The sequence below is a fragment of the Haliotis rufescens genome, unplaced genomic scaffold (genome assembly GCF_023055435.1).
Source record: "Haliotis rufescens isolate VD_foot unplaced genomic scaffold, xgHalRufe1.0.p SCAF_21, whole genome shotgun sequence".
Taxonomy (NCBI): Eukaryota; Metazoa; Mollusca; class Gastropoda; order Lepetellida; family Haliotidae; genus Haliotis; species Haliotis rufescens.
In genome coordinates, this window is record NW_025963902.1 from 10,021,386 (window position 1) to 10,046,600 (window position 25,215).

Genomic DNA, 25,215 nt, shown 5'->3' on the forward strand with positions numbered 1-25,215 from the left:
GGTGGGGAATTTAAAGCTATTTATGGCTGCTTTTTACAAAGATTAATTGGTGTCTTTATTCGATAGCTCCATGTACGTTTCGAAAACATTATGCACACATAACGTCATTTGATTTGCATTTCTAGAGATTGTTGAGTAAATAAGTGAGTGTGTGAGTGAGTTGGGTTTAACGCCGCTTTTAACAGTATTCCACTTATATCGCGGCGTGTCAGTATAATGTGGGAGGAAAGCCCGAAGTGATGCAGGACTTAGACGTTTACCACTTCGGTGAAACCCACGAGCACGGGTATGGTGCTGACAAACCTAGAACCATAATCGGGGCGAACCGGGATTCGAACCCATAATCATAGGTTTCTGGCATGCCCAAGGGACGCAACTCTGCACAGCGAATTGCGGCGCCTTAGACGACTGGGCCAACCGTGCCCCCTTGAGTAAATAAGAAAACGTACTTAATGTATAATAACTACTGGTTTATTGCATATAGCAAAGTTTCGATGTAGATTCTTACACCGTTTCAAGCTGGAGGATCATTAGCATCCAGCTTTTGAATCATTTTAATCCTTACCCTTACTATACAAATGACGTCATAACCTTGTGCTGTTTGTTATTGTTACTGTACGTCCCGCTCCATCCAATTATCTGTGTGCTACATTTTATCTATAACTTGTTGTTGTTATAATCTGCTGCGTATCACAACAGTTGTCAATCGAGTCTGATAACGGTGTAAGAATATACATTGAAATGTCGCTATATACAATAAACAAAGTATGTATCCACAGTTGTACGTGTTCTTATATATGAAGTCCATTTAGCCTGAACTGTACACCTTACAGCTAACCAATAGATCACAAATCAGATATCCTTGTAAATTCTGAATTTCACTTCATAACTTAAAGGGTAATTTAGCAAGAGACTCATTTGATTGTATTTGCTCCAATTGCAATGGTAGTGCTATCGAAGATGCGTATCATGTACGGTAGTAAATATCTATCAAGTATATATTTGCAGTATAAATGAAATCAAACCTAAATTAATATTCTTCAGTCAAACTTAATTATACAATAAAACATCTTAATGCATATTTTATAAAAAGTTTTTTCTTTATTACATTATTTAGGTTTCTATACAAACATTTCCATGTTGTGCTTTGACAAAACATCAATATTTTATCCTTATCCTGGAACACTCACATGAAATAATTTAATGTATACGTTAATGGGAGTTACATTGTCTCAAAACTGGAAGCTTGAGATATAGTGTCAACTATTTGTAGATTTGGTCATCTGGGTGAACCAACATGTTACGTCATACTACTCGTATATTACAAATTTAATTTCAACGGTGAGTGAGTTTAGTTAAACGCTGCTTTTAACAGTGTTCCGGTTATATGAAGGCATATTAGCTTGATGTGGGAGGAAAGCGATCAAGGTCTCAGACGTTTACAGTTATGGTGAAACCCACGAGCACGGGTATGCGGCTGACAAACCTAGAAACATCACTGGGGTGAACCGGGATTCGAACACACAGTCATAGGTTTCTGGCGTGCGCAAGGGAAGCAACTCTGCACAGAGAATTGCGGCGCCTAGACGACCGGGATCCTCACCCATGACACCCCCCCCACACACACACACACACAAACACACACCCCACGCGCGCGCACACACAAACACACACACACACACACACTCATTTCAAGAGTGCTGATACGGTCGTCATAGGGGCATGTTACTTTGTCATTATGTGCACTATGCTGAGACAGTATGATCTTTGAACAGCAGTGATAACATACGCAATCAGTAACTGATATACACAGACACATGCTGTGTGTGATCATTCATCAACACCCCGATCACCATCACTAGATCGTCAACACGCATATTCACTGACCATCATGGAGACTGTAGGATACGTTTCCGTTATGCTGATATTGCTCTCAAGGACGTGCCCTGTCAGCTGCAGTGACGTTGTGTCGGATGGAGACAGAATAGACGACATGGAGGATGATATGCTGGTCATGAAGATGGACATTAATCGTATAGAAGAGAAGATTTTGACGGACAAGATCTCTCGGAGAAGAGAACTGAGACAACAGATATGGAAACAGGTCAGAGCGGCTATGTCGGAGATGTTGCAAGACGGATCTCTGAAAGACATGATGAGTGGTCAGCTGCAGATGAGACAGATGAAACATAACTACCATCAGATGAAGAGGCAGCTTATCCACGTCACGAAATCATTCAGGGACTTCCGGGACGAGACCAGTGTGTTCAAAGAGGCCATTTTAAAGGGAGATAACTCCAGTACTTCCGCTTGCAAAGACATGGCTAGACTCGAAATGGAACTAAAGCAGCAGAATGTAGATATTGAGCATATGAAGGCAGAAAGCAAGCACTTAACACGGGAATTAGCGCAAATCAAAGCAGACCGTGAATCACGAAACTGTACCCTTAACAATGCAGACACATCAACATCCATGCCACAGATTATGTCAACTCAACAGCCTTCCCGTAATGGTATGTCAACTTTATTTCTTTGTAATGATTTGACGAATCGAATTTCGTTAAAACATGCTTAACGTTTTCATAAACATTCATCAATAACTCTTAAAGTACATGTACTTACTAACAAACGTAAATTAAGAAGGAAGCTACCAGTTCGTGCTCGGGGTTGTACAGGTCAAGTCGTTTAATAACACCGTTATCGTCATATGTGTACCCTGAAAACGAACAGTATCACTTTTGTAGGTAATACTAAATGGAATACAAGAAACACAATGCCATTTAAAGATCTATGTTTGATTTGTTCTTCTTGGGATTCGGACCCGCGAAGTCCGCACTGAAGGCTAACGAACGTAGTCTTCTGCAACGACGACGAGACACTGGGTCCTCATGGTCTAACCTATACATCATAGGTTTGTGGCGTGCCAATGGGCGCCTTTGCCATTCATGCCCCCCCCCCCCCACACACACACACACACAAACACACACTCACACACACAAATCTCATTTCCATCGGAAGTCCCTGTTGTGGAATGTTATCCTGCACAGCTACCATACTTCATCTGTAAGTCTTCTTATTACTTAGGGTGTAACACAGCGAACGGTTTAACCATGAACTGCTCCATTACCGTTATAGACGTTGTTATCGATAATAGTCGGTTTTATTTACTTCGCAGAATGTACGAAAATGGCAGTTCCTAACTTTTCCTTCGAGACCACAGGAAACTGGTTAAATACTGGTGTAGGCTGGACATCAGACGATACTCAGGCTCAAGATGGCGGCCGATCTGCCAAAGTGACAAGTGGCGGTGCTTACCAGGAGTTCGTCTTCCCTTCCCCATGAGTACATCCCAGGGGTAAAACACGTCCCCGTGAGTACATACCAGGGTAGAGCTGACTCTTGAGTACATCCCAGGGGTAGAACACGTCCCCGTGTGTACGTCTCAGGGTAGCACTGGTTCCCGTGAGTACAGTCCGGGGTAGAACTGGTCCCCGTGAGTACATCCCAGGGGTAGAACACGTCCTCGTGAGTACATCCCAGGGGTAGAACACGTCCTCTTGAGTACATCCCAGGGTAGAGCTGCTCCCCGTGAATACATCCCATGGGTAGAACATGTCCCCGTGTGTACGTCCCAGGGTAGCACTGTTCCCCGTGAGTACATCCCAGGGGTAGAACACGTCCTCGTGTGTACGTCTCAAGGTAGCACTGGTCCCCGTGAGTACAGCCCAGGGGTAGAACACGTCCTCGTGTGTACGTCTCAAGGTAGCACTGGTCCCCGTGAGTACATCCCAGGGGTAGAACACGTCCTCGTGTGTACGTCTCAAGGTAGCACTGGTCCCCGTGAGTACAGCCCAGGGGTAGAACATGTCCCCGTGTGTACGTCCCAGGGTAGCACTGTTCCCCGTGAGTACATCCCAGGGGTAGAACACGTCCTCGTGTGTACGTCTCAAGGTAGCACTGGTCCCCGTGAGTACAGCCCAGGGGTAGAACACGTCCCCGTGAGTACGTCCCAGGGTAGAACTGTTCCCCGTGAGTACATCCCAGGGGTAGAACTGTTCCCCGTGAGTACGTCTCAGGGTAGCACTGTTCCCCGTGAGTACATCCTAGGGTAGAACTGTTCCCCGTGAGTACATCCCAGGGTAGAACTGTTCCCCGTGAGTACATCCCAGGGTAGAACTGTTCCCCGTGAGTACATCCCAGGGTGGGAACTGTTCCCCGTGAGTACTTCCCAGGGGTAGAACACGTCCCCGTGAGTACGTCCCAGGGTAGCACTGGTCTCCGTGAGTACATCCCAGTGGTACAACACGTCCCCGTGAGTACGTCCCAGGGTAGAGCTGCTCCCCGTGAATACATCCCAGTATTACCCACTGTTACCCGTGAGTACATCCCAGGCAAGAATGGCCCCCTGTTCGTACATCCCAGCGTAGAATTGGTCCCCGTGAGAACATTCCAGTGTAGAACTGGTTCTCGTTAGTACATCCCAAGGTAGAACTGGTCACAGTGAGTACATCCTAGGGTAGAACTTGTTCTCGTGAGTATATCCCTGGGTAGAACTTGTTCTCGTGAGTACATCCTAGGGTAGAACTGGTCCCCGTGAGTACATCCTGGTGTTGAACTGGTTCTCATGAGTACATCCCAGGGTAGTACTGGGCCCCTTGTGTACATCCCAGGGTAGAATTAGCCCCCTGAGTACACCAATAGGTAGAACCTGTTCTCGTGAGTATATCCCTAGGTAGAACTTGTTCTCGCGAGTACATCCAAGGGTTGAACTTGTCCCCGTGGGTATATCCCTGGGTAGGACTGGCCCCTTGACTACATCCAACGGTAAAACTGGTCCCCGTGAGTACAATCATGTGTAGAACTGGTCCCCATGTGTGTATCCCAGGGTAGAACTGGTTCTCGTGAGTACATCCCACAGTAGACTTGACCCTGAGAGTACATCCCAGGGTAGAACTGGTCCCCGTGAGTACATCATAGGGTAGAACTGGTCCGCGTTAGAACAATCCAGTGAAGAACTGGTTCTCGTGAGTACATCCCAAGGTAGAACTGATCACCGTGAGTACATCCCAGGGTAGAAATGGTACTCGTGTGTGTATCCCAGGGTAGAACTTGTCCCCCTGTGAGTGCATCCCTGTTTTTAACTGGTCCCCCTGTGTGTATCCCAGGGTAGAACTGGTACTCTTGAGTACATCCCAGGGAAGAACTGGTTCCCATTCGTACACCCCAGGGTAGAACTTGTTCTCGTGAGTACATCCCAGGGTAGAACTTGTTCTCGTGAGTACATCCCAGGGTAGAACTTGTTCTCGTGAGTACATCCCAGGGTAAAACTGGTCCCCGTGAGTGCATCCCAGGGTAGAACTGGTACTCGTGAGTACATCCCAAGGTAGAACTGATCACCGTGAGTACATCCCAGGGTAGAAATGGTACTCGTGTGTGTATCCCAGGGTAGAACTGGTCCCCCTGTGAGTGCATCCCAGTTTTTAACTGGTCCCCCTGTGTGTATCCCAGGGTAGAACTGGTACTCGTGAGTACATCCCAGGGTAGAACTGGTACTCTTGAGTACATCCCAGGGAAGAACTGGTTCCCATTCGTACACCCCAGGGTAGAACTTGTTCTCGTGAGTACATCCCAGGGTAGAACTGGTCCCCGTGAGTGCATCCCAGGATTGAACGGGTTCTCGTGAGTACATCCCAGGGTAGTACTAGGCCACTTGTGTATATCCCAGTGAAGAATTTGGCCCCTTAGTACACCCATGGGTAGAACCTATTCTCGTGAGTATATCCCTGGGTAGAACTGGACCCCATGAGTACATACCAGGGTAGAACTGGTCCCCGTTAGTACGTCCCAGTGTAGAACCGGTCCCCTTGAGTACACCCCATGGTAGAACTGGTCCCCGTGAGTATATCCCAGGGTAGAACTGGTACTCGTAAGTAAATATCAGGGTAGAACTGGTCCCCGTGAGTACATCCCAGGATTGAACTGGTTCTCGTGAGTACATCCCAGGGTAGAATTGGCCCCCTGAGTACACCCATTGTTAGAACCTGTTCTCGTGAGTATATCCCTGGGTAGAACTTGTTCTCGTGAGCACATCCCAGGGTAGAACTGGTCCCCGTTCGTACGTCTCAGGGTAGAAATTGTCCCCGTGGGTATATCCCAGTGTAGAACTTTTTCTCGTGAGTACATCCCTGGGTAGAACTGGCCCCCTGACTACATCCTAGGGTAAAACTGGTCCCCGTGAGTACAATCCAGTGTAGAACTAGTTCTCGTGAGTACATCCCTGGGTAGAACTAGTTCCCGTGAGAATATTCCATGGTATAACCGGTCCTCATTAAATTCCAGGGTAGACGTTTTCACCAAGAATACATTCTAGGGTAGAACTGGGCCCCATGAGTACATCCCAGGGTAGAACTGGTCACCATGAGTACATTCCAGGGTAGAGCTGGTCCTTTGCCGCTCAAGTCATCGCCGAATGACATCCGTGCGTCATTGTGTTGTTTGCATTAATGTTTTGGATAATTATGTTAATAAACTGCACTATTCATTGTCTCCAACTAAGGGTTCTAATCAATGATTGGTTGGTTTCCAGGGTGAGAAAGTTCATCATCTCCGGCTACAGTAAGAACGTGGGTGGTCGGAACTCCATCACCACACCCTCGGACTACAGCCTCTACTGTGATCTGAAGGTGGCGCATTTCTTCCCATTTTCTTCTTAGTTCATGGATGGTGGTGTGAGTGGATGAATATGGTACTCACAAGCTTCAAATCGGGGTGAATCATAGATACATGGTTTCTGTCAATCCAAGTGAGAGCAATGCTGTACAGCTAGTCCTGCAACATGACCGTGGAATATATTTATTTTATGAAAAAGAAATAATCTAGAAATGCATACAAAAGCAAGCCTAGCCAACTCAAGCTAGCTCTCTGAAATCAGCATAGGGAATTGTTTTTATTTTTAGAGTCAAGAAGGATATTGTGTAATATAAGATGTTAGTCTACTGTACAGCGAATGTATGGAGCTAGGACGACTGGGCCAATGCATTGTATAACGTTGATTTATGCGACGAAAACAATCATTTGTTCAAGAAAAATGCTGAAATATAATTTGTTCCAGAAAATGCCATAACATTTATTTGGTTTTACAACAATATATAGCTCACTTGACATGCTAGATATCCTAAATACATTGTGTTGTTTGACGCACCCTTTTAGTAAAAATACGGCTGTCTTGAATCGGTGACGAAAAACATGATTTCTCAGACAAACAATTTTGGCTTAATCCACCAAATTGTTTCTCGTGAAAAAATCGAAAATAATTCTTTTGTAACGGTATTTAACACGTTCAAAGTTAAGCACAAATCGTGATTCTATGAACAGACTCGACAACTAGTTATGGCCACTGGCAGCGCGCTGTCTTCACATTCTAGCCTCTTATAATTAAATTTTCGTTGTGTTCATTGAAATTCCAGCATTCTGATTAGCTGAACTGGTCACGTGTTGTTGCATTCATTTCCCAATGAATGTAACAAATTAAGCCACGCCCACCGAGGCGCACTACTTTTATTATTATTATTGGAATCCCAATATAACAGTCGAGGGAATTCCCTTTCTGCTCACGTGTATCGTCATGCACAGGACCATTACCGAAATTCATACATATTCATTGTCCAAAGAACTCTTTGAGACCGAAAGCCGAGAAGGAATGGAGCAGCGAACGTGCAGGCTCGCTCGCCTGTTTTTTCCCGCTTGCCTATGTTCCACAACTCTCATGTCTTCAGGTTTAACTAGCATTTTTTCCAACCGTGTCCTTCCGTTCTCAGGGAACTAATGTTTGAATCTGGCGGTAACTGACCATGTCATTTGAAACAGCCAACTTCTCCCGAACATATTTGTTCCGTTTCGTTACAGTCTGACTGTTGCAGTTCTTCTCCCCTCTTGACTTGATTGACTGGTCCTATTGGCTTTGTTTTTATCATACTCTCCGTTGATTGGCTACTAACTTTGTAGGCATGCCAAGTCATGTACATAAATTAAACAATCACTTGCTTCATGTCACGCCACAGTATGTATTCCTACACCCGAAATGTTTAATATCGATCTCGTCATTTTTGTCTGCTTTAAAATATACAACTGTTTTTGGTTAAACTATTGTAGATAAAACATGTTTTCGTTGTCCAATTTCATTTTAAGCATTGACTGTGAATTTGTTTCGGTTCATTGAGGTATGAATCGAAAATCCGATGTGCAAACTTTTGTAAGAATCCGCTCCGCTATGCCCATGATAGGGTCCTTCTTGCCAGATGATCTACAATAGGTTTCTCTTCGACACAAACGTGACACGAGTGTTCTATTGGTTCGCAGAAACCATCTGGTTCCTTTTTGTGGGGGCACATTGCTACGTTCACACCTGGCAGGAGCACCTGGCACAGGGTACAGGTGAATGTCAGTCTGTCCAAGGTATGTATATCGCCAGACATCACACATCACTTTAATCTCGGGTGTTTAATTTCCTTAAATGAAAACAAAACGCTTGGTATTACAGCTCGTTGTAATACATGACGTCATAAATGATGCATGACCTATGTGAGTGTGTACTAATTCACGTCATTCTTAGAGATATCCAAGCCCTTCTGCTGACGGGGACACCATATATGGACTTTACGTGTTTTAGGGAATCGAACCTGGGTGTTCGACGAGACGAACAAACGCTATAACCAGTGGACTAGCCACACGTCCATTTATTGTTATGACAATTTATAATTTCAAGCCAAGGTTGTCTTCAGTGAATTCATTTTTGGAGCAACGTTTCATATGTGTTTTCCAGATTGTTATTTTTCAAAAACAGAATCTGTCATTTTCTGTTTTTCGTGAATGAATGTGGCAAGTCCTCAATAAAAATGTTCTCCATTGTCTTGGAAAGTAATCATCAATTACCTCTAGCTCAGTAGCTGGTCTTATATTTGGACACAACCGCCTCGTGTTTTTAGGCGGATGCTGTTGTCATGGCTAGATGTCATCTTCTGTACCGGAACTCAGCCTCGGTTGGAGCCGCATACTTCGACAATGTCTCCCTCTACCGACTGTCAGATGACGTCACAGATTTCACCCAATGCCAAATAGACATGTTGCAAGTGTCTCCACAGCCTTCTAGTAGTGGTGTGTCAACTTTATTTCTCTGAAATAATTTAGCGAATCGAAATTTCTTAGCACTTGCTGAACAGTTCCATAAAACTTTCATCGACAACGTTTACAGCACGTATTAAAGAACGTAGACCTTGAAGGACCCTACCTGTTCGTGATCGGAGGTGCAAAGGTCAAGTCAATAAATAACACCCCTCTAATCGTCATATTTCTACTCTGTCAAAAAACATCTCAAAAACGAAATGGATGGCAAGAAACCGTGTGCTATTTAAAAAAATGCCTTTTATCTATTGTGCTTGTGTTATAGCATTAATGCAACTATACAATGATTTCTGTGCTTTACCTTCTCAAAATATCTTAGAAGATGTCAACATTAGATTCAGTTTAATGATTTAACTAATTGGTTAACACACGCTAAACGTTTCCATAAACACTCATCAATAAGGCCATGTACTTACTAACAAACGTAAATTAAGAAGGATGCTACCAGTTCGTGATCAGGGTTGTATAGGTCAAGTCGCTTAATAACACCCCGTTGTCGTCATATTTGTACCCTGAAAACGAACAGTATCACTATTGTAGGTAATACTAGATGGAATGCAAGAAACACAATGCCATTTAAAGATCCATGTTTGATTTGTTGTTCTTGCTCCACAGTTTCTGATATAGCATTTATGCAAAGGGTCTATGATTTATATGCTTTGCCTTTCACATAACAATTTCATGAAAAACGTGTGTCGCCAGCAGGATTCGAACCCGCGAAGTCGGCACTGAAGGCTAACGAAAGTAGTCTTCTGCCACGGCGACGAGACACTGGGTCCTCATGGTCTAACCTATACATCATAGGTTTGTAGCGTGCCAATGGGCGCCTTAGATGACTGGGTCATTCATGCCCCCAACCCCAAACCTCATTTTCATCGAAAGTCCCTGTTGTGGACTGTTATCCTACACAGCTACCATACTTCATCTGTAAGTCTTCTTATAACTTAGGGTGTAACACAGCGATCCGTTTACCCTAGAACTGCCCCCGTACCTTTATAGACGGTGTTATCTAATAGGTTTTATTTATTTTGCAGAATGTACGAAAATGGCAGTTCCTAACTTTTCCTTCGAGACCACAGGAAACTGGTTTAATTATGGTGTAGGCTGGACACCAGACGATACTCAGGCTCAAGATGGCGGCCGATCTGCCAAAGTGACCAGTGGCGGGGCTTACCAGGAGTTCGTCTTCCCTTCCCCGTGAGTACATCCCAGGGGTAGAACACGTCCCCGTGAGTACGTCCCAGGGTAGAACTGCCCCCCCCCCCCCCCCCCCCCCCCCCCATGAGTACATCCCAGTGAAGAATGAGTTCTCGTGAGTACATCCCATGATAGAACTGGTCCCCGTGAGTATATTCCAGTGTAGAACTGGTCCCCGTGAGTACATCTCAGGGTAGAACTGGTTCACGTGAGTACATGCCAGGGTAGAACTGGTCCCCGTGAGTACATCACAGGGTAAAACTGGTCCCCGTTAGTACGTCCCAGTGTAGAACCGGTCCCCTTGAGTACACCCCATGGTAGAACTGGTCCCCGTGAGTATATCCCAGGGTAGAACTGGTACTCGTAAGTAAATATCAGGGTAGAACTGGTCCCCGTGAGTACATCCCAGGATTGAACTGGTTCTCGTGAGTACATCCCAGGGTAGAATTGGCCCCCTGAGTACACCCATTGTTAGAACCTGTTCTCGTGAGTATATCCCTGGGTAGAACTTGTTCTCGTGAGCACATCCCAGGGTAGAACTGGTCCCCGTTCGTACGTCTCAGGGTAGAAATTGTCCCCGTTGGTATATCCCAGTGTAGAACTTTTTCTCGTGAGTACATCCCTGGGTAGAACTGGCCCCCTGACTACATCCTAGGGTAAAACTGGTCCCCGTGAGTACAATCCAGTGTAGAACTAGTTCTCGTGAGTACATCCCTGGGTAGAACTAGTTCCCGTGAGAATATTCCATGGTATAACCGGTCCTCATTAAATTCCAGGGTAGACGTTTTCACCAAGAATACATTCTAGGGTAGAACTGGGCCCCATGAGTACATCCCAGGGTAGAACTGGTCACCATGAGTACATTCCAGGGTAGAGCTGGTCCTTTGCCGCTCAAGTCATCGCCGAATGACATCCGTGCGTCATTGTGTTGTTTGCATTAATGTTTTGGATAATTATGTTAATAAACTGCACTATTCATTGTCTCCAACTAAGGGTTCTAATCAATGATTGGTTGGTTTCCAGGGTGAGAAAGTTCATCATCTCCGGCTACAGTAAGAACGTGGGTGGTCGGAACTCCATCACCACACCCTCGGACTACAGCCTCTACTGTGATCTGAAGGTGGCGCATTTCTTCCCATTTTCTTCTTAGTTCATGGATGGTGGTGTGAGTGGGTGAATATGGTACTCACAAGCTTCAAATCGGGGTGAATCATAGATACATGGTTTCTGTCAATCCAAGTGAGAGCAATGCTGTACAGCTAGTCCTGCAACATGACCGTGGAATATATTTATTTTATGAAAAAGAAATAATCTAGAAATGCATACAAAAGCAAGCCTAGCCAACTCAAGCTAGCTCTCTGAAATCAGCATAGGGAATTGTTTTTATTTTTAGAGTCAAGAAGGATATTGTGTAATATAAGATGTTAGTCTACTGTACAGCGAATGTATGGAGCTAGGACGACTGGGCCAATGCATTGTATAACGTTGATTTATGCGACGAAAACAATCATTTGTTCAAGAAAAATGCTGAAATATAATTTGTTCCAGAAAATGCCATAACATTTATTTGGTTTTACAACAATATATAGCTCACTTGACATGCTAGATATCCTAAATACATTGTGTTGTTTGACGCACCCTTTTAGTAAAAATACGGCTGTCTTGAATCGGTGACGAAAAACATGATTTCTCAGACAAACAATTTTGGCTTAATCCACCAAATTGTTTCTCGTGAAAAAATCGAAAATAATTCTTTTGTAACGGTATTTAACACGTTCAAAGTTAAGCACAAATCGTGATTCTATGAACAGACTCGACAACTAGTTATGGCCACTGGCAGCGCGCTGTCTTCACATTCTAGCCTCTTATAATTAAATTTTCGTTGTGTTCATTGAAATTCCAGCATTCTGATTAGCTGAACTGGTCACGTGTTGTTGCATTCATTTCCCAATGAATGTAACAAATTAAGCCACGCCCACCGAGGCGCACTACTTTTATTATTATTATTGGAATCCCAATATAACAGTCGAGGGAATTCCCTTTCTGCTCACGTGTATCGTCATGCACAGGACCATTACCGAAATTCATACATATTCATTGTCCAAAGAACTCTTTGAGACCGAAAGCCGAGAAGGAATGGAGCAGCGAACGTGCAGGCTCGCTCGCCTGTTTTTTCCCGCTTGCCTATGTTCCACAACTCTCATGTCTTCGGGTTTAACTAGCATTTTTTCCAACCGTGTCCTTCCGTTCTCAGGGAACTAATGTTTGAATCTGGCGGTAACTGACCATGTCATTTGAAACAGCCAACTTCTCCCGAACATATTTGTTCCGTTTCGTTACAGTCTGACTGTTGCAGTTCTTCTCCCCTCTTGACTTGATTGACTGGTCCTATTGGCTTTGTTTTTATCATACTCTCCGTTGATTGGCTACTAACTTTGTAGGCATGCCAAGTCATGTACATAAATTAAACAATCACTTGCTTCATGTCACGCCACAGTATGTATTCCTACACCCGAAATGTTTAATATCGATCTCGTCATTTTTGTCTGCTTTAAAATATACAACTGTTTTTGGTTAAACTATTGTAGATAAAACATGTTTTCGTTGTCCAATTTCATTTTAAGCATTGACTGTGAATTTGTTTCGGTTCATTGAGGTATGAATCGAAAATCCGATGTGCAAACTTTTGTAAGAATCCGCTCCGCTATGCCCATGATAGGGTCCTTCTTGCCAGATGATCTACAATAGGTTTCTCTTCGACACAAACGTGACACGAGTGTTCTATTGGTTCCCAGAAACCATCTGGTTCCTTTTTGTGGGGGCACATTGCTACGTTCACACCTGGCAGGAGCACCTGGCACAGGGTACAGGTGAATGTCAGTCTGTCCAAGGTATGTATATCGCCAGACATCACACATCACTTTAATCTCGGGTGTTTAATTTCCTTAAATGAAAACAAAACGCTTGGTATTACAGCTCGTTGTAATACATGACGTCATAAATGATGCATGACCTATGTGAGTGTGTACTAATTCACGTCATTCTTAGAGATATCCAAGCCCTTCTGCTGACGGGGACACCATATATGGACTTTACGTGTTTTAGGGAATCGAACCTGGGTGTTCGACGAGACGAACAAACGCTATAACCAGTGGACTAGCCACACGTCCATTTATTGTTATGACAATTTATAATTTCAAGCCAAGGTTGTCTTCAGTGAATTCATTTTTGGAGCAACGTTTCATATGTGTTTTCCAGATTGTTATTTTTCAAAAACAGAATCTGTCATTTTCTGTTTTTCGTGAATGAATGTGGCAAGTCCTCAATAAAAATGTTCTCCATTGTCTTGGAAAGTAATCATCAATTACCTCTAGCTCAGTAGCTGGTCTTATATTTGGACACAACCGCCTCGTGTTTTTAGGCGGATGCTGTTGTCATGGCTAGATGTCATCTTCTGTACCGGAACTCAGCCTCGGTTGGAGCCGCATACTTCGACAATGTCTCCCTCTACCGACTGTCAGATGACGTCACAGATTTCACCCAATGCCAAATAGACATGTTGCAAGTGTCTCCACAGCCTTCTAGTAGTGGTGTGTCAACTTTATTTCTCTGAAATAATTTAGCGAATCGAAATTTCTTAGCACTTGCTGAACAGTTCCATAAAACTTTCATCGACAACGTTTACAGCACGTATTAAAGAACGTAGACCTTGAAGGACCCTACCTGTTCGTGATCGGAGGTGCAAAGGTCAAGTCAATAAATAACACCCCTCTAATCGTCATATTTCTACTCTGTCAAAAAACATCTCAAAAACGAAATGGATGGCAAGAAACCGTGTGCTATTTAAAAAAATGCCTTTTATCTATTGTGCTTGTGTTATAGCATTAATGCAACTATACAATGATTTCTGTGCTTTACCTTCTCAAAATATCTTAGAAGATGTCAACATTAGATTCAGTTTAATGATTTAACTAATTGGTTAACACACGCTAAACGTTTCCATAAACACTCATCAATAAGGCCATGTACTTACTAACAAACGTAAATTAAGAAGGATGCTACCAGTTCGTGATCAGGGTTGTATAGGTCAAGTCGCTTAATAACACCCCGTTGTCGTCATATTTGTACCCTGAAAACGAACAGTATCACTATTGTAGGTAATACTAGATGGAATGCAAGAAACACAATGCCATTTAAAGATCCATGTTTGATTTGTTGTTCTTGCTCCACAGTTTCTGATATAGCATTTATGCAAAGGGTCTATGATTTATATGCTTTGCCTTTCACATAACAATTTCATGAAAAACGTGTGTCGCCAGCAGGATTCGAACCCGCGAAGTCGGCACTGAAGGCTAACGAAAGTAGTCTTCTGCCACGGCGACGAGACACTGGGTCCTCATGGTCTAACCTATACATCATAGGTTTGTAGCGTGCCAATGGGCGCCTTAGATGACTGGGTCATTCATGCCCCCAACCCCAAACCTCATTTTCATCGAAAGTCCCTGTTGTGGACTGTTATCCTACACAGCTACCATACTTCATCTGTAAGTCTTCTTATAACTTAGGGTGTAACACAGCGATCCGTTTACCCTAGAACTGCCCCCGTACCTTTATAGACGGTGTTATCTAATAGGTTTTATTTATTTTGCAGAATGTACGAAAATGGCAGTTCCTAACTTTTCCTTCGAGACCACAGGAAACTGGTTTAATTATGGTGTAGGCTGGACACCAGACGATACTCAGGCTCAAGATGGCGGCCGATCTGCCAAAGTGACCAGTGGCGGGGCTTACCAGGAGTTCGTCTTCCCTTCCCCGTGAGTACATCCCAGGGGTAGAACACGTCCCCGTGAGTACGTCCCAGGGTAGAACTGCCCCCCCCCCCCCCCCCCCATGAGTACATCCCAGTGAAGAATGAGTTCTCGTGAGTACATCCCATGATAGAACTGGTCCCCGTGAGTATATTCCAGTGTAGAACTGGTCCCCGTGAGTACATCTCAGGGTAGAACTGGTCCCCGTTAGTACGTCCCAGTGTAGAACCGGTCCCCTTGAGTACACCCCATGGTAGAACTGGTCCCCGTGAGTATATCCCAGGGTAGAACTGGTACTCGTAAGTAAATATCAGGGTAGAACTGGTCCCCGTGAGTACATCCCAGGATTGAACTGGTTCTCGTGAGTACATCCCAGGGTAGAATTGGCCCCCTGAGTACACCCATTGTTAGAACCTGTTCTCGTGAGTATATCCCTGGGTAGAACTTGTTCTCGTGAGCACATCCCAGGGTAGAACTGGTCCCCGTTCGTACGTCTCAGGGTAGAAATTGTCCCCGTGGGTATATCCCAGTGTAGAACTTTTTCTCGTGAGTACATCCCTGGGTAGAACTGGCCCCCTGACTACATCCTAGGGTAAAACTGGTCCCCGTGAGTACAATCCAGTGTAGAACTAGTTCTCGTGAGTACATCCCTGGGTAGAACTAGTTCCCGTGAGAATATTCCATGGTATAACCGGTCCTCATTAAATTCCAGGGTAGACGTTTTCACCAAGAATACATTCTAGGGTAGAACTGGGCCCCATGAGTACATCCCAGGGTAGAACTGGTCACCATGAGTACATTCCAGGGTAGAGCTGGTCCTTTGCCGCTCAAGTCATCGCCGAATGACATCCGTGCGTCATTGTGTTGTTTGCATTAATGTTTTGGATAATTATGTTAATAAACTGCACTATTCATTGTCTCCAACTAAGGGTTCTAATCAATGATTGGTTGGTTTCCAGGGTGAGAAAGTTCATCATCTCCGGCTACAGTAAGAACGTGGGTGGTCGGAACTCCATCACCACACCCTCGGACTACAGCCTCTACTGTGATCTGAAGGTGGCGCATTTCTTCCCATTTTCTTCTTAGTTCATGGATGGTGGTGTGAGTGGGTGAATATGGTACTCACAAGCTTCAAATCGGGGTGAATCATAGATACATGGTTTCTGTCAATCCAAGTGAGAGCAATGCTGTACAGCTAGTCCTGCAACATGACCGTGGAATATATTTATTTTATGAAAAAGAAATAATCTAGAAATGCATACAAAAGCAAGCCTAGCCAACTCAAGCTAGCTCTCTGAAATCAGCATAGGGAATTGTTTTTATTTTTAGAGTCAAGAAGGATATTGTGTAATATAAGATGTTAGTCTACTGTACAGCGAATGTATGGAGCTAGGACGACTGGGCCAATGCATTGTATAACGTTGATTTATGCGACGAAAACAATCATTTGTTCAAGAAAAATGCTGAAATATAATTTGTTCCAGAAAATGCCATAACATTTATTTGGTTTTACAACAATATATAGCTCACTTGACATGCTAGATATCCTAAATACATTGTGTTGTTTGACGCACCCTTTTAGTAAAAATACGGCTGTCTTGAATCGGTGACGAAAAACATGATTTCTCAGACAAACAATTTTGGCTTAATCCACCAAATTGTTTCTCGTGAAAAAATCGAAAATAATTCTTTTGTAACGGTATTTAACACGTTCAAAGTTAAGCACAAATCGTGATTCTATGAACAGACTCGACAACTAGTTATGGCCACTGGCAGCGCGCTGTCTTCACATTCTAGCCTCTTATAATTAAATTTTCGTTGTGTTCATTGAAATTCCAGCATTCTGATTAGCTGAACTGGTCACGTGTTGTTGCATTCATTTCCCAATGAATGTAACAAATTAAGCCACGCCCACCGAGGCGCACTACTTTTATTATTATTATTGGAATCCCAATATAACAGTCGAGGGAATTCCCTTTCTGCTCACGTGTATCGTCATGCACAGGACCATTACCGAAATTCATACATATTCATTGTCCAAAGAACTCTTTGAGACCGAAAGCCGAGAAGGAATGGAGCAGCGAACGTGCAGGCTCGCTCGCCTGTTTTTTCCCGCTTGCCTATGTTCCACAACTCTCATGTCTTCAGGTTTAACTAGCATTTTTTCCAACCGTGTCCTTCCGTTCTCAGGGAACTAATGTTTGAATCTGGCGGTAGCTGACCATGTCATTTGAAACAGCCAACTTCTCCCGAACATATTTGTTCCGTTTCGTTACAGTCTGACTGTTGCAGTTCTTCTCCCCTCTTGACTTGATTGACTGGTCCTATTGGCTTTGTTTTTATCATACTCTCCGTTGATTGGCTACTAACTTTGTAGGCATGCCAAGTCATGTACATAAATTAAACAATCACTTGCTTCATGTCACGCCACAGTATGTATTCCTACACCCGAAATGTTTAATATCGATCTCGTCATTTTTGTCTGCTTTAAAATATACAACTGTTTTTGGTTAAACTATTGTAGATAAAACATGTTTTCGTTGTCCAATTTCATTTTAAGCATTGACTGTGAATTTGTTTCGGTTCATTGAGGTATGAATCGAAAATCCGATGTGCAAACTTTTGTAAGAATCCGCTCCGCTATGCCCATGATAGGGTCCTTCTTGCCAGATGATCTACAATAGGTTTCTCTTCGACACAAACGTGACACGAGTGTTCTATTGGTTCGCAGAAACCATCTGGTTCCTTTTTGTGGGGGCACATTGCTACGTTCACACCTGGTAGGAGCACCTGGCACAGGGTACAGGTGAATGTCAGTCTGTCCAAGGTATGTATATCGCCAGACATCACACATCACTTTAATCTCGGGTGTTTAATTTCCTTAAATGAAAACAAAACGCTTGGTATTACAGCTCGTTGTAATACATGACGTCATAAATGATGCATGACCTATGTGAGTGTGTACTAATTCACGTCATTCTTAGAGATATCCAAGCCCTTCTGCTGACGGGGACACCATATATGGACTTTACGTGTTTTAGGGAATCGAACCTGGGTGTTCGACGAGACGAACAAACGCTATAACCAGTGGACTAGCCACACGTCCATTTATTGTTATGACAATTTATAATTTCAAGCCAAGGTTGTCTTCAGTGAATTCATTTTTGGAGCAACGTTTCATATGTGTTTTCCAGATTGTTATTTTTCAAAAACAGAATCTGTCATTTTCTGTTTTTCGTGAATGAATGTGGCAAGTCCTCAATAAAAATGTTCTCCATTGTCTTGGAAAGTAATCATCAATTACCTCTAGCTCAGTAGCTGGTCTTATATTTGGACACAACCGCCTCGTGTTTTTAGGCGGATGCTGTTGTCATGGCTAGATGTCATCTTCTGTACCGGAACTCAGCCTCGGTTGGAGCCGCATACTTCGACAATGTCTCCCTCTACCGACTGTCAGATGACGTCACAGATTTCACCCAATGCCAAATAGACATGTTGCAAGTGTCTCCACAGCCTTCTAGTAGTGGTGTGTCAACTTTATTTCTCTGAAATAATTTAGCGAATCGAAATTTCTTAGCACTTGCTGAACAGTTCCATAAAACTTTCATCGACAACGTTTACAGCACGTATTAAAGAACGTAGACCTTGAAGGACCCTACCTGTTCGTGATCGGAGGTGCAAAGGTCAAGTCAATAAATAACACCCCTCTAATCGTCATATTTCTACTCTGTCAAAAAACGTCTCAAAAACGAAATGGAATGCAAGAAACCGTGTGCTATTTAAAAAAATGCCTTTTATCTATTGTGCTTGTGTTATAGCATTAATGCAACTATACAATGATTTCTGTGCTTTACCTTCTCAAAATATCCTAGAAGATGTCAACATTAGATTCAGTTTAATGATTTAACTAATTGGTTAACACACGCTAAACGTTTCCATAAACACTCATCAATAAGGCCATGTACTTACTAACAAACGTAAATTAAGAAGGATGCTACCAGTTCGTGATCAGGGTTGTATAGGTCAAGTCGCTTAATAACACCCCGTTGTCGTCATATTTGTACCCTGAAAACGAACAGTATCACTATTGTAGGTAATACTAGATGGAATGCAAGAAACACAATGCCATTTAAAGATCCATGTTTGATTTGTTGTTCTTGCTCCACAGTTTCTGATATAGCATTTATGCAAAGGGTCTATGATTTATATGCTTTGCCTTTCACATAACAATTTCATGAAAAACGTGTGTCGCCAGCAGGATTCGAACCCGCGAAGTCGGCACTGAAGGCTAACGAAAGAAGTCGAGACACTGGGTCCTCATGGTCTAACCTATACATCATAGGTTTGTAGCGTGCCAATGGGCGCCTTAGATGACTGGGTCATTCATGCCCCCAACCCCAAACCTCATTTTCATCGAAAGTCCCTGTTGTGGACTGTTATCCTACACAGCTACCATACTTCATCTGTAAGTCTTCTTATAACTTAGGGTGTAACACAGCGATCCGTTTACCCTAGAACTGCCCCCTTACCTTTATAGACGGTGTTATCTAATAGGTTTTATTTATTTTGCAGAATGTACGAAAATGGCAGTTCCTAACTTTTCCTTCGAGACCACAGGAAACTGGTTTAATTATGGTGTAGGCTGGACACCAGACGATACTCAGGCTCAAGATGGCGGCCGATCTGCCAAAGTGACCAGTGGCGGGGCTTACCAGGAGTTCGTCTTCCCTTCCCCGTGAGTACATCCCAGGGGTAGAACACGTCCACGTGAGTACGTCCCAGGGTAGAACTGCCCCCCCCCCCCCCCCCATGAGTACATCTCAGTGAAGAATGAGTTCTCGTGAGTACATCCCATGATAGAACTGGTCCCCGTGAGTATATTCCAGTGTAGAACTGGTCCCCGTGAGTACATCACAGGGTAAAACTGGTCCCCGTGAGTTCATCCAAGGGTAGAACTGGTTCACGTGAGTACATGCCAGGGTAGAACTGGTCCCCGTGAGTACATCACAGGGTAAAACTGGTCCCTGTGAGTACATCTCAGGGTAGAACTGGTCCCCGTGTGTACATCCCAGGGTAGAACTGCCCCCCCCCCCCCCATGAGTACATCCCAGTGAAGAATGAGTTCTCGTGAGTACATCCCATGATAGAACTGGTCCCCGTGAGTATATTCCAGTGTAGAACTGGTCCCCGTGAGTACATCACAGGGTAAAACTGGTCCCCGTGAGTACATCCAAGGGTAGAACTGGTTCACGTGAGTACATCCCAGGGTAGAACTGGTCCCCGTGAGTACATCCCAGGGTAGAACTGGTCCCCATGAGTACATCCCAGGGCAGAACGGGTCCCCGTGAGTACACCCCAGGGTAGAGCTGGTCCCCATGAGTACATCCCAGGGTAGAACGGGTCCCCGTGGGTACATGCCAGGGTAGAACGGCTCCCCGTGAGTACATTCCAGGGTAGAACTGGTCCCCGTGAGTACATTCCAGGGTAGAACTGGTCCCCGTGAGTAAGGAAACACACACAGACAAATCTAGAATGACTTCCGTGCATCATTGTGTCGTTTGCATTTATGTTTTGGATAATTATGTTAATAAACTGCACTATTCATTGTCTCCAACTAAGGGTTCTCATCATTGATTGGTTGGTTTCCAGGGTGAGAAAGTTCATCATCTCCGGCTACAGTAAGAACGTGGGTGGTCGGAGCTCGATCACTACCCCCTCGGACTACAGCCTCTACTGTGATCTGAAGGTAACGCTTAGGTCATGGATGGTGGTGTGAGTGAGTAAATATGGTTCTCACAAACCAACAATCAGTACGAATCTTGGATTCAAAAACACGATCAATGGATTCCGACAGGCCAAGGGTAGACAACTACGCACAGCGGATGTAGGGCCTGGGCCAATGCATTGTATTACATTGATGTATGCGACAAAAACAATCATTTGTTTAAGAAAAATTCTGAAATATAATTTGTTCCAGAATAAGTGAGTGAGTTACAATTTTAAATCACATCGGCAATATTTCATCCATATCGTGATTATCAAGGGTTATACATAATAAATACATTGAAACTATATAAAAACCTGTCAACGAAGGACAGTCAAGTAACTAGACTTATCACAGAACAAGACTTATAACTAGTATGGAATCACAAAATGGATAACACTATACATAATAAAATACATGATAAAAACGGACTATAGCAACGGGCTATCGCCAGCAACTGAAGGTAGACCACCATACTAGGGACCATGGGGATTACGGTACTTTAGCTTCCTGCATGGACTCCAGCAGGATTTACATCATCCCTCCGGGTGTTGCCGATTATTAACACATTTAGCCTAACAACACATATTCTAAGATTAAAAGACGTGGTAAGAATATATCCATTTTGAATGACGTTGTCTAACATACCCTATCTAAGGGACAATCATTTTACACTACTTCAACCCCCTTCGAGGATAAAACCACTAACAATCTCAGTTATCACATTAATTCTGCCAATCTTAAAAATTCCTGTATTTAATAAACAACATATTAATCTAAATTTATGGAACAATTCAATTTCTTTTAAAAAAACATTAACTAAATGAGAACTTATATAAAAAGATCCTTAATAGATGAAAGAGTTATTCCCTGTGATGGAAAAAATTAAAATAGACAAGCAGGACATGCTTGACTGATTCTTTCTTCACAAGGAAGCAGAATGGAGGATCCTCACAAATAAGCATGTATATATCTCTAATGGCCAATACGACATCGTCGCATAATGACCTCTTCAAATATGGACTGACAATCAACGTACACATGTAGGTGTAACCGATATTTAGCTTAATTTTGTATAATTTATTTATACCTATTTGGGTGTCCCACTTCTTTAGCATTAGATAATTTGTTCCAGAAAATTCCATAAATTTAATTTGGTTTGACAACAATATATTGTTCCCTTGAAATGCCAGATACCCTGAATATATTGTGGTGCTGTTTGACGCATCCTTTTAGTTAATAACATTGACTCGGTGACAAAAGACATATGATTTCTCTAACAAACAAATTTCAGCTTAATGCACCAAACTGTTTCTCGTGAAAAATCGAAAATAATTCTTTTGTAACGGTATTTAACACGGTCGAAGTTGAACATAAATCGTGATTCCATGAACAAACTCGAAACCCATTTATGGCTACTGCCACCGCGCATTGTTCAGTGAAATAAATTCTGAAAAAAAACATATGAATTCTCTATCAAACAAGTGTCAGGTTGATCCACCAAGCTGTTGTCGTGAAAAGGTGAAAATAATGCTTTTATAACGGGGTAACAGTAAAAGTTGAGCACAAGTCTTAAAAACCAGTTATAGCCAGTGTCACCGAGCTGTCTTCCTGTTCTAGCCCCTAATGTTTTCCAGTTGTTCTTTTCAAATGTCATAACCAGGCCCTTAAAATATGTATTCTTTAACACAAACGTGACTAGAGTGACGATCGAGCTGTGATTTAAGGCCGAAAGCCGAGAAGGAATGGAACGGCAGATGTGCAGGCTCGCTCGCCTGTTTTTCGCCTCGGTTCCACAACTCTCATGTCTTCGGGTTTAACTAGCATTTTTTCCAACCGTGTCCTCCCGTTCTCAGGGAACTAATGTTTGATCATGAATCTGGCGGTAACTGACCATGTCATTTGAAACAGCCGCCTTCTCCAGGACATATTTGTTCCGTTTCGTTACAGTCTGACTGTTGCAGTTCTTCTCCCCTCTTGCCTTGATTGACAGGTCCTATTGGCTTTGTTTTTATCATACTCTCCGTTGATTGGCTACTAACTTTGAAGGCATGCCAAGTCATGTGCATAAATTAAACAATCACCTGATTCATGTCACGCCACAGTATGTATTCCTACACCCGAAATGTTTATCGATCTCGTCATTTTTGTCTGCTTTGATATATATAACTGTTTATGGTTAAACTATTGTAGATAAAACATGTTTTCGTTGTCCAATTTCATTTTAAGCATTGACTGTGTATTTTTTTCGGTTCATTGAGGTATGAATCGAAAAACCGATGTGCAAACTTTTTGTAAGAATCCTCTCCGCTATGCCCATGACAGGGTCCTTCTTGCCAGATGATCTACAATAGGTTTCTCTTCGACACAAACGTGACACAAGTGTTCTATTGGTTCGCAGAAACCATCTGGTTCCTTTTTGTGGGGGCACATTGCTACGTTCACACCTGGCAGGAGCACCTGGCACAGGGTACAGGTGAATGTCAGTCTGTCCAAGGTATGTATATTATTATCATTAAACATATTTTATTGTCCAAAAAGACAAAGGGATTGGGCACTCTTGCAGCACTTCTTACCGCCTTCTCGCTAATGTAGACATGTATATCACCAGACATCACACATCACTTAAATCTCGGATGTTTAATTTCCTTAAATGAAAACATTACATATTCATGACATATGTGGGGGAGTATTATTTACGTCATGTTGAGATATATCCCAGCCATGTCGGCACAGGGACACCAAGAATGGGGTTCGCGTAATGGAAGCAACAGAACCCGGGTCTTCGGCTTGACGAGCTAGCACTATAACCAACGGACTAGCCTAACTTCAAGTTGTTGTAATTAATTTCAAGTCTCGGTTGTCTTCGGTGATTTTTTTAAGCAATGTTTCATATGTGTTTACCGGATGGTCTTTTCAAAATGAAATGGTGTGATTAAATTTTGAACATATTTTTGAAACAGAATGTCTCACTATCTCTGCTGACCCGTGAAGATCCGGGGTAGAATAGGTCTTCAGCAACCCATGCTTGCCGTAAAAGGCGACTATGCTTGTCGTAAGAGGAGACTAATCGGATCGGGTGGTCAGGCTCGCTGACTTTGTTAATGTATGTCATCAATCCCAATTGCCTGGATCAATGCTCATGATATTAATCACTGGATTGTCTGGTCCAGACTCGATTATTTACAAACCGCCGTCATATAGCTGGAATATTTCTGAGTGCGGCGTTAAACAACAAACCGACCTACCATTATCTCTTCTGCATTCTCTTGTAGGTAATCATCCATTCCCTTCAGCTCATTGGCTTGTCTTTTATTAAATCACAATCGTCCTATTTTTTAGACGGATGCTGTTGTCAAGGCTAGATGTTATCTTTTGTACCGGAACTCGGCCTCGGTTGGAGCGGCATACTTCGACAATGTCTCCCTCTACCGACTGCCAGATGACGTCACAGATTTCACCAAATGCCAAATGAATAAATAGCAAGTGTATCTGTGGCACCAAGTGTGTTCGTTAACCAAGCAGTTGTGTTGCATTAATGTTTCCATACACCGAAATAATAGGCAACTCCATATACATGTTGATTTGTACAAGATTAGAGAGCCAATGTAAGTTGATCATAAATCAAATATTCATTCAAGGAATATTTACGGACAACATTATTATGGCAGGAATATCTTACAAATTGGTATTTATTCACCAAAACATTACTTGCAGTCCATTCACAGTGTAGCATCATACATTTCCATTTTAACGTGATTTAATTAGAGAGTATTGTCGTGGCTCGCCATGCGATGACGACACCATAGTCCAATAACACTCCTAATTCGGGTCCGAAAACAAGTTTGTTTTCGCAGATATTCGAGGACATTCGAGTAAGCGCAGCTATCAGCTGATTATCCACGAATTATTCGCCATTGTATTTTTTTAGAAACGATAACAAGCGTTTGCAGTGTAAACATGAAGATTATTGTTAAAAAACAGAATAACCTGTATTGTAAACTATCATTACAATATGTCTAAGGTATATATTTAAATAACTAATCATATTTGTTTCATATCGTATATTCTCCATTAGTTGATGGTTTTTATTACACGTTTCTTTTCCAGCGGTATGTAGGGCAAAAAGCTCGCGAAGGTATGTGGTGGTGAGGTGAGGTGAAACGGGGTTTAACGTCGCGTCCAAGATTATTGCACTTAAATAGCGACGTGCATGCACTTGTATGTGTGTGTGTGTGGTTGCTTGTACAAGTCCGGACTGATGCC

At 43.0% G+C, this 25,215-nt stretch overlaps 1 protein-coding gene across 3 annotated transcripts; it reads left to right on the forward strand.

Moving 5' to 3' along the window:
• The first annotated feature begins 1,814 nt into the window (after nucleotides 1-1,814).
• Nucleotides 1,815-25,215, forward strand: LOC124126574. Of its 3 annotated transcripts, XM_048401230.1 has the most exons (17): nucleotides 1,815-2,513; nucleotides 3,176-3,338; nucleotides 6,587-6,683; nucleotides 8,359-8,454; nucleotides 8,985-9,153; nucleotides 10,215-10,377; nucleotides 11,401-11,497; nucleotides 13,173-13,268; nucleotides 13,799-13,967; nucleotides 15,029-15,191; nucleotides 16,145-16,241; nucleotides 17,917-18,012; nucleotides 18,543-18,711; nucleotides 19,758-19,920; nucleotides 20,835-20,931; nucleotides 23,351-23,446; nucleotides 24,292-25,215. In XM_048401230.1, exons 1-17 carry the CDS (start codon nucleotides 1,892-1,894, stop codon nucleotides 24,430-24,432), a joined length of 2,694 nt encoding a protein of 897 aa, XP_048257187.1. In that variant the 5' UTR covers nucleotides 1,815-1,891; the 3' UTR covers nucleotides 24,433-25,215. The 3 variants fall into 3 exon arrangements, with proteins under 3 accessions (XP_048257187.1, XP_048257188.1, XP_048257189.1); XM_048401231.1 differs by lacking the exons at nucleotides 18,543-18,711; nucleotides 19,758-19,920; nucleotides 20,835-20,931; nucleotides 23,351-23,446; XM_048401232.1 differs by lacking the exons at nucleotides 17,917-18,012; nucleotides 18,543-18,711; nucleotides 19,758-19,920; nucleotides 20,835-20,931.

Coding starts and splice junctions, on each gene's coding strand:
- LOC124126574 (XM_048401230.1), top strand. CDS start 1,892: ATGGAGACTGTAGGATACGTTTCCGTTATGCTGATATTGCTCTCAAGG. Junction 3,339..6,586: donor GAGTTCGTCTTCCCTTCCCC/ATGAGTACATCC, acceptor GTTGGTTTCCAG/GGTGAGAAAGTTCATCATCT. Junction 11,498..13,172: donor GCCTCTACTGTGATCTGAAG/GTGGCGCATTTC, acceptor ATTGGTTCCCAG/AAACCATCTGGTTCCTTTTT.